General features: G+C 46.3%; 1 protein-coding gene across 1 annotated transcript; it reads right to left on the reverse strand.

Moving 5' to 3' along the window:
• Positions 1-476: 476 nt before the first annotated feature.
• On the reverse strand, positions 477-9,258 carry LOC135366048 (uncharacterized). The gene is made up of 5 exons (XM_064598703.1): positions 9,156-9,258; positions 6,915-6,977; positions 3,500-3,583; positions 3,366-3,413; positions 477-566 (listed from the first exon to the last, which is right to left on the reverse strand). Exons 1-5 carry the CDS (start codon positions 9,210-9,212, stop codon positions 486-488), a joined length of 333 nt encoding a protein of 110 aa, XP_064454773.1. The 5' UTR covers positions 9,213-9,258; the 3' UTR covers positions 477-485.
• Between the last annotated feature and the right edge of the window lie 816 nt (positions 9,259-10,074).

Raw genomic sequence — 10,074 nt, forward strand, 5'->3', positions numbered from 1 at the left:
CCGGATCGCAGCGCTCTTGTTCCCGCCATCCCGCTGCTGCTGCATCAACAGCCACAATCGCAAGCCGTGTCTCCAATCGTCCACCACCATGGTATCGACGTTCATGCGACGACATCCATGGTGTTCATGGTATCGACGGGGACCTCAACCGCATGCACCGCTCCGCGTCTGAGGAGGGAGGGGGGGGGGAGTGATGTGGCGGCCAGTGGAAGACGACGACGACGCGCCTCTGCTGCCGCGCGCTGCTGAGGCTGGCAGCCAGTTCTACCGGCACCGTCCTAGCGTGAGGCCACGCACTTCTGCCCGCTGGGACATTCCATCATCGCCGGTCAAGACTCATGTAGAGGAACACCACCTCCTCTACAAAGTTTTGGTTGTTGTAGTGCGCGCCAAAAGAGCACTACCCGTTTTGTTCCCCATCCGAGCGCACAGGAATACCATGTTGTTGTGGAATAGAGTGGTTTATTGTACTTTTGTTTTTTTTTTCAAAGAAATTTACGGCCGTATCGCATCGCAGCGGTGATGAGCCCGACGTCTTCTGGGATCATGCTGTCAGGAATGCATCGCTGCGGAGAGATGTTTATTCACATGTTATCTGGAACCAGGTGGTGGGTTTTTCAAGGATACAACACAGTCAACGAGGGCGGTGTGTCACATGTCTCGGGCGTGCACATTATTTTATAACAGGGTTGCGGAGTTGCCACTCCGTGGTTGGAATGATTCCAGATTTATCAGAGCCCTGAATGGAATTGGAATGTAATGGAGGAAACTGTCCTGGGAATGGAATGGGAATGGAATTAGGCTTTTCTTTTTTCGCAGGCGGAATGGAATTGGAATGTAACGGTCTGGGTGCCACACGGTCAAGGGCGATGGTTTGGTTTGGTTTTAAGGAAAAATTAAAATGGAGATTTTGGCTTCACTAGTGTCAGGCCCTCTACCCCACATCAATGCACCATTTACTTTAGTGGAAAACTCCTATCATGATGATGCAAATGAAGAGGAGGAGGAGGAGAGGAGGAGGGCGAAATAACCTCGCCTTTTGTGCTCTTTCCGTGCTGGGTAATGTCAATCTCCTCTATAGCACTGCTGGGTTATAGGTAGTACGGTTAGCGGTCCTAATACTCTTATTGGTGGAATTAAAGGAATGGAATGGGGTCGCCAAGCCATTCCAGGAGTGGGAATTGACCCTACCTTTTCATTCCGAGGAATTGAAAGGAATGGAATTATCGCAAATCTTCATTCCTCGGAATGGAATTGGAACGGAATGGGTGATCCCATTCCGCAACCCTGTTTTATAAAATCACACCTACTACAGGAAATTGTATGTGCGGCCGCAAGAGGCGCTGTCTGTGATGCACATTGCGGGACACTGGGTTATTCGACTATGAAGATGACTCTTTATTGGGAGATGTCACTGATGCACGTGCATCGCAATGGGCTTGCAAACAAAGAAAAAAAAAGGATTGCACTCTTTGGCGCACCGCCCAACGCGTATGGAATGCGATGGCATTACTAGCATTGCAGTGGATGAAGCACACTTTCGGGGGTTTTAGCAGATCGGCAACACTCCATGGAAACGACACGATAAAGGAAGCTGTGAAATCAAAGATCAGCAGCGTGACGTAAGCCGATTGACTGGTCATATTTTCGCAATCGTTATCGTTGAGAACATCCGATCTGCTAAAACTGGGTATTCCTTACTAAGCCATGAACCTGAACGTGCCACCGTACACGATTACTCGAACGGTTGGTTCCTCTTCGTCTAGGTGATCTTCAGTTCTAGGGTGCAGATAAAGGGTTTATGTAGTTCAAGCAGCGCACTCTACATGCACTTCTCTCGAACGCGCGGTCTACCGTTGTGCCGTTGCGTGCGGTCGGCACATTCACGTCACCTACGACGTCCAAATTGAACGTCCCCTTCATGGAGTCGATAGATCACCACTTGTTGCCATACCTGAGGTTAACGTCTGCACGCACAATACGCGTCACGTCGGTACAGTGCGCCGTTTTTACCTCGGGGAAACTTTAGTTACCTTTAAGGAGGTCACGGTAGGAGAGTCCAAGTGAGGAAGAGTTTTATGGCGATTCGTGAAACGTTTGGCGAAGCACCGCACGCTATGTTGAGGGCGCTCGGGTGGTTTGCTTGAGCGCGCCCTCTATGGTAACTCCGTGCATTTTGACTCTGTACCAGGGAACCGCTCATTGCTTTGGTGGAGAGTTTGATATCGATTCGTGAATCGTTTGGTGAGAGGTACAGGTACCGCACCGCACCGCGTGTAGTGATGGTCACGCGAGTTCTATATGGCGGCTTATACCTCCCATTGACCTTCGAGACCACTTTCGTGGAAGTAATGGCAAGAAAGGAAATCTGCTCCGGAATGCAAAACACGCGAAAGCCGTACGCGAGGAAGCCTTCAGTGACGTAAAATCGAAACTGACGGCACAGTGTCTGGCGTAGACGATCACACTAGGGCAAGGTGGGGGCAAGGTGAGACAGAAATTTGCAATTGAATATGAAATTTTAATTCTGGTGGTTTCAAAAAAGAAAAAAGAAAAACCACAAAAACTAGCCAAAGGCGTTCTTGCTCATACCACTAAGTAGGGAAGGTATAAAACTTGATGGCAGGTTGCTTTCCCTTGACGGCAGCCCTGTTGTTGCGGCAGCTTAGCGTTCTTCCGTTTTCGCCCAGAAGCCGATCGCGATCATCTCTCGCTCTTCTCGACTGGTTTTGACGGCCAGATGCCATGGGTTGACCGCACTTTTTCCCTTGCCTGGCGTAAAGTGCGACACCAGCCGCTCTGCTCCCTTGGCGCATGTAGTGTCACTACCGTAATTTCACATGTATTAGCCACGGCTTATGCGCGATTTTTTTTTCTCGCGGGCGCGCTCTACGGCTTATTCACCGGTGCGGCTTGTCTGATGATCGTTTTTCCATAGTATTTTCCCCATACGCCAGTTATAACGAAAGGGTATTCTCTACGATCTCCTCTGTGGAACAAATCAGTGGCGTCGTACTGCTCGCGGCTTATCTGCCCGGAAATTTTACAAAACGTTCCTAAAAACGGGTCTTGCGGCTTATCTGAGGTGCAGCTTATACGCGTAAAATTACGGTAAATAGCGAGCAGCATAGCGACACTGAGCCACGCCTATAGACAGGAGGCGTGTATTTTTAATTTTTGGAGCTGACGCGCCTGCAATTCCAGCAGCTAGGCAGAGCGGTGCTTTCTGCCCGCCGGAAGTGACGACATCCCAAAGGATACCGAACTGATGACGCCAGCGTAAATTTGAAGGTTTGTGATGTTTGCTGTTAGAAACGCCGAATCTGATATTACAATGAAGATGAAAGTGAGACACAAATACTCACGTCCACGTCGTTTATGAAAGATTCCACCGAATTATTCCGTAAAAGGTGCTTTGAGGAAGAAAATTCAAGAACAAAAGTAAACTTTTACAGTAAATACGTTTTCTTTTTTAAAATATCGTTCTTGATATGCGTACCTTGTTCCACCTTCCTGCGACGATTGAAAACTTCACCACGCAATTTCGGACTCTTTTTTTGAACGTTCCTCTTGGTTCTTGGTGCTGCATGTACTCGTAAAGATGAATATAATCGGCAAATGGACAACACGGTGCTCTTGATTGGTTTGGTTTGACTTGACGTAGTGCATGGACAAATAAAATGGAGATTGTGGCGCTCATGAAGATAGCAAGCAGCTCAAGTTGAATTAAGGGTGACATAAAGTAAGAGGATAATCAAGGAACACAGGAACGAAAAACGGCAGACGACGATCGTGTGTTATAGATACGTCACATGATTAGTCACAATCGCAGTGCGTCCACCTGCAGGAATAGTATACGCTGGATGATGTCCTACATGTCAGGGGCTCTTTCACGGAAAGACGCTCAAAAACTCTTACGCGCACACTTTTCTGCTTTCTTCAGGCGTCTGGACGCGCCCAAGGACCATGAAACTATGCTTTTTGTTGGGACTTCTCACCAATATATTGGCAGTGACCGGTTCGCATCTTTAACTTTCGGTCGTCATCCTATTCCAACCCCTGTTATCATATTATCTGACCTCATCTCATCCTGCACTCTTAAAAATGAGTTTCACCACATAGCACGCTCCTAGCCAACCATCATCCCGAATGACAGCGTTCTCACCCCTGATTTGTTGAAAACGGGAGGCGGAGCCTATTTTGTGACACTTATGCAGTTCATAATTGTCACAAAAATGGCGTACGCCTCCCGTTTCCAGCAAATCAGCGGAGAGAACGATGTCATTCGGGATGATGGTTGGCTAGGAGCGTGCTATGCGGTGAAGTTCTGTTCTTTTTTTTTGGCTATAGTCGTGACGATGCCCACTTGAGTGCGGCCAACAACGGCAAGCTACCTCGACCCCCCCCCCCCCCTCTGTTTTAAGAGTGTGGTTACGGTTGCGACATTGCCCACATAAGTGAGGCTGCTGGCTGCGGGTGTTCAGATGTTCATGTTATGGCATTTGAATCATGACGACTTGTGGTCACCATGACACAGCCAGGACGCCCTACGACAAAAGAGCGCACAATTTTCGCAACTGATTTTTGAAGCTCCAAGGGGGGGGGGCACTCCTCTTTCCCTCTCTCGGTACGCTCATGTAACTTGACTTCCACACTGTCAAAAACAGAGCCTCATTACATAGCACGCGCTCTTAGCCAATTACCATCCAGAATGACATCGTTCTGGCCCCTGATTGGTTAAAAACGGGAGGCGTACGTCTTTTTTTGAACACTCACGCAGTTCTTGAAAAGGCGTGCGCCCCGCGCGTTCCACGAATCAGGTGGTGAGGTCGCTATGTGGTGAGGTTTCTTTTTTAGAGGGAGGTACCCGGGTTCGAATCTCGGTGCCGGCTGTGCTGTCTGGGGGTTTTTCCTGGGTTTCCCTCAGACGCTTTCAGACATATGTCGGCACAGTTCCCCTCGAAGTCGGCCCAGGACGCACATTTCCCCAGGGCGTCAGTCGTGACGTTGCCCATATACGTGAGGCCGACAACGGCAAGCCCTTTCACCGTCACCACCACCACCCCCTTTTTTAGAGTGCATTCACAGGGCACACCAGTCTCTTTCATCCTGTACTTGCCTCACCTCCAACCCTTCACCACTTCACCCCTATTTTGGGCTATAGTCGTGGCGATGCGCGCACTCGCGTGTGGGCAAGCGAATTTAGTGAATTCGTCAATTTCGCCATGCGGCGAGCCAATTAACCCTCTTCCCACCCCCACCACCCGATCTGCTGGAACTGTTCCGTACAAAAATATCGGGCTTTCTAATAGCTTATTCTACGACAGGTACGAAAAACTCAACCTCAACAACAACAACGATGACGACTTTATTGCGAGATGATGAATGGGGAGTTTCATCGCCAGGGGGGATACTCTACCCCATTGCTGGTGGTGTTTCTTGTACCTGTGTTTGTATACCTGTTTGTACTTGTTGTACAGGTACACAGGTGTACAGGTACTTGTTTGTACCTGTTTGTTGTACCTGTTTGTACCTGTAAGTGTTTTTTTCTGGCGAGCAAAATAAGGAGCCCCATATAGTACTTCATTTTTATAACTTCTGCCTGCATTCAAGGTTCTCGCAGTTTCGAACTGAAACAGTTTATTCCCCTTCTCCTCTACTTACTTTTCCCTGCAACGACACCTGCTTTGCCTGTATGTGATATATAAACCTATACTTTCGCTGTTTTATACGATGAGCCTACCGACATGAGATAACTGATGTTCCGAGGCTGGAACACACATAGAAAGGACAACTCCATACAAAGCCTCAAACGACTAAGAAATTAATGATGAAAGATGGCAGTCACTGAGAAGGTTAGCCAGCTGCAGGACTCGAACGCACATCTTCTGGATTACCGGATTACCAATTACCGGATTACCGGATTACTGGATTACCAATTGAGCTAAGCTAACGCACCTATATGCAGCGACTTCCGAGGGCGCGTACGTCCATCGGAAGGGACAAACCAGCCACTCTCTCTCTCTCACTCATCCTCCTTTCACTCTTATATTTTGTCCCACTCATACAGACATTCATACGACGGGATTGACGCAAGCGGCATCAATTGAACATGAGATAACTGATGTTCTCAGGCTGGAACCAGACTTGTGCCCGTTACTCGAAAAATGTAATTGATTACCGTTACCGTTACTTCTGTGGAAAAAGTAATTGATTACCATTACCAATTACTCGACTTCAAATGTAATTGAGTAACGAGTAGAAAAGTAACGCGTTACTTCGGTCGTTACTCTGCATTCACGCAAATTATAACCGTCTTTGTGTGCCTCAGAAAAAGAAAAAAAAAAGGTTCAACAGCGGAACAGCTGAAATAACAAGACGAACAAAAACACGTAGGACAAGGAGACCTGACTGTACGCCCGGGAAGACGTTGACCCGATTGTGGAAGAGCATTGCGTGGAACTTCCACATGACTCACTAAACCCCCAAAGCTTCAGGTACCATCACACTGGTGTATGAAGAGATTAGGGAGAGAGACTCTGAAATTCCAGAGCGTTATTACAATGACCTCCGCTTGCTATAGTAGAACAGCCCAACAAAGGCTGATGGCAGCAGGGCCTTGACTTGGGGCAGAACATCTGAACGATAAGCTAATCTCTGCCGGCAAAGTAATCAATTACTGAGTAATCGATTACTCAGAAAAGTAATTGATTACTCGAAAAATTACTTTGACACTAAAGTAACTGATTACTCGAAAAGTTACTCAAAAAGGTAATTGATTACAAGTAACGCAATTACTAGTAACGCGTTACCCACAAGTCTGGCTGGAACACACATAGAAAGGACAAAGCTCGAGTCCTACAGCTGGATAGCCTTTTCAGTGACTGCCATATCTTTCTTCATTAAGAGCTTACCGGCGTTCTATTTCTGTGAAACGTGTAGCAGAGCCTGGTGGTGATACAGTGAATGTCCATGCACTGTGGAAAGTTGTAAATCCAAATTAAAAAGTAATTCCCGCAGTTTCCGTTCTCTAAGATTTCCTCCACAGGGGGTGCTCTTTGCGGGCGATTTTTGTTACCCCACTCGAGCGGTTACTTCTTGCAAAATCACCCTACCCGTAAACATAATACTTTTCAAAAGTAATTGTGATTAGAACTATACATGCTCATAAAAGTAATCAAATTACACTTTTAATTGTCAAATTGAAATTGTAACTCAATTATAGTTTATCCGAAAAGTAATCGGGCTTCATTGAAATACATTCATTTCAGTACATATACATATATCTACACTCTTAAAAAAAGGGTGTACTTTAACGCCTTCTTCTTGCCGCATATGTCACTCCATTTTAGAGTACATTACGCGTCAAAAAGGAGTCTCCCTTCAGGAAGTGGGGTTACGCTTTAACCTCCTACTGCGAGAGTAATGTTACTCTCCGATAGGAAGTAAGGGAGTAATGTTGCTCCCTGGAGGGAGTGAGGAGACTCCTTTTTGAGAGTAATTGTACTCTCCAAAAGGGAGTGATATATGCGCCAAGAAAAAGGAGTACACCTTTCTTTAAGAGCGTACTTGGCGTAGGAAGACGAGGAGGACGGAAGGGGCACAAGCCCTTGTAAGTAGCACGAGATTAAAGGTTAATAGACCATTGTAGAAAAGCAAGCGCCACCTGTGGTACGCAAGGGCTCATGGGAACTTAGAGCGCCTTCAAGCATTACGATACGGCCAGAGGCGGAGGCAGAAGAAGAACAACAACATTCTCGGTGTGCGCAGCCACAGCGTCAGCCGATATGAACCATATCCGAAGCAGACGACGGAGCAGTGTCCCTCAAAGTTCCCATGCTGCCTTGCGCCACGCGCTTGATGGCGCGCGCATGTTTTTAAAATTGTCCATTATCACGCTATACCTTTCGTAGTTCCACCCTTTTGGAACACGTACTGTTCAAAAGACAAACGACTAGGCAAAAGACAAGAAAATGACAAGTGGCAGCGGAGCAGAACGCTTATAGTGGTACAGTGCTACTATTGCACCGATGTAAATTCACACTGATGACGCAGAAACCAGATTCAGAAATTAGAATTATAATGCAGAAAATTGGTGTTCTCGTTTCCAGCTTTTCTCGGGAGCGTTAAAATCGCGGACATCGTGAAAGAGACTGAATATTCACACAATGAAGTTGGATGTCAAATCGCATACAAAGTATAATTCCAGAAGTAATTGCAAACGCATTAGAATTACTTGCAAGAATAATTCGATTACAGTTACAATTACGTAACAAGAAAAATAATCGAGGAAGCATTCATTTCACCAGGGACATTGTACCGCAGGGAGAGCGCGGGGTATGGCAGGGGGGGGGGGTGTACACCCTCCCTGCAGTTTTGCAACACCCCCCTGAAATTTCTCAGGTGACTCCGACTAGCTCGGCCACCAACACGTTCTGGTAGTGAGTCCGGCGCAGCGAATTACATCCTGTACTGTCAAACTTACGCTGTAGGACCACAGTCATGCAAATGATCGTACCATGCATTTGTCCAAAATCATTTGAAAGTGACTGTTCAATGCGTATATTGCGCACATATACGAGCGAAAATGCGTGCGGGCACGCAAACTCAATGTGGATCATCAAGAACCATTGCGCCCAACTCAATCAAGCGAGGTATTCTGCTTTTTTCGTCCAAGGTTTTCACCTTTTGTTGCTAGGTATTCATTGAGCTTCGTGAGACAAGGTGCTAGTCTTTTTTTCTTTGTCAGTCGTGCGATTATGGACCTTAATGTTGAAATGCCGTTCATAATGAATCTATATTCTAATGTACTGTGTTCTAACGTAATAACATGTACAAATAAAACGGGAGAGCTGTGCAGATATGTCACAATTGTGCCACGATTCTTTCCGTGTCTAAGAAAAATTCCGTAAGTGGAACCTTCACCAAGTATACCCCCCCCCCCCCCCGTTGAAAGCTCGGCACCCCCCACAGCAGTGAATTTCTGGGGAAATCACTGATCTAGGTTTACTTGCCTCATCCACTACAACGGTATATGGTAGACGAGAAAGGAGGAGAAGAGGAAGGGGGAAAAAGTAGACGGCCGCAAGTTGCCACAACTTGGAACTTGCCGATCGGAAACACTTGGACGAGGTTTCAAAAGGAAATCTACTTACCCGTGCCAAAGCGTCATTGCTGAACGCATACTTCACGAAAATCGTGTTCCCACACATTGTTAGAAATTTCGACAGAAGGGCAGCGCTTCTTGATGACGTAACCACGCCTTTGAAGAAAAGTAAAAAAAAAAAAAGAAAGAAAAAGAAACGGAACTTTGTTAAAAGGCAGTTCCATTGGGTGAAAATTCTGGTAAATTCTGGGAAAAGCGGTAGCCATCGATCTCTCTAATACGTGCGTTGCGCATACAGCGATGCGCATACAGCATACAGCGTACAATAAAGCGATGTCACATCTTGGTGTACCTATCGTTTGCTCTGCTTTCGCTGCGGCTGGGCCGTAGCTCAAACTGAAACTTTATTTTAATGTACCCATGAACAGCTATACACTGTGTCCACGCTAAGTGTGAACAGATTTTTTAAAAATATATCAATCACTTTTTCCGAGATGAAATCAATTGCAATATAGCATATGCTGAAGGGCACCCTTTAGGGGGGCATTAACAGACTCCTAAGGCAATGTCTTAATTAACTTTCAATAATTAACTTTTTAATTATAAAAGCTACGAAGTTGCTCCAATGAGATCATCTGATCTCTTCGGTCACCAGATACCAAAACCGTTTTCAGAACAAAAATCCGTTCGGTAGATCATCCGCAAAATATTCGTGAAGGAACGCCATTTTTTTCTTTATTTGGTTTAGCGAGAGAAAGGAGAAATGGACGAACACTAGCAAATACCGTATTTACTCGCATAATTTGCGCACTTTTTTTAGCGAACAATGACGCGAAGGTTGGGGGTGCGGAAACTACGCGAGGCATTAACAAGCCGACTTGAAAAAATCTGCAAAATCTGTTAAAAGATGGTCCTTTATGTGAATAATACAATGCAATCTCGGTGATAGGAATGTCACGGGGTAGCGG

Source organism: Ornithodoros turicata, chromosome 8, assembly GCF_037126465.1.
Source record: "Ornithodoros turicata isolate Travis chromosome 8, ASM3712646v1, whole genome shotgun sequence".
Lineage (NCBI taxonomy): Eukaryota > Metazoa > Arthropoda > Arachnida > Ixodida > Argasidae > Ornithodoros > Ornithodoros turicata.

What these genes read in the sequence shown, in the direction of transcription:
- LOC135366048 (XM_064598703.1), bottom strand. Translation starts at nt 9,212, where the DNA reads ATGTGTGGGAACACGATTTTCGTGAAGTATGCGTTCAGCAATGACGCT. An exon ending in TTCACAGAAATAGAACGCCG is followed by an intron (nt 3,584 to 6,914) that starts GTAAGCTCTTAA and finishes GAGTACATGCAG; the next exon opens with CACCAAGAACCAAGAGGAAC. An exon ending in CTTTCATAAACGACGTGGAC is followed by an intron (nt 567 to 3,365) that starts GTGAGTATTTGT and finishes ATCTCTCCGCAG; the next exon opens with CGATGCATTCCTGACAGCAT.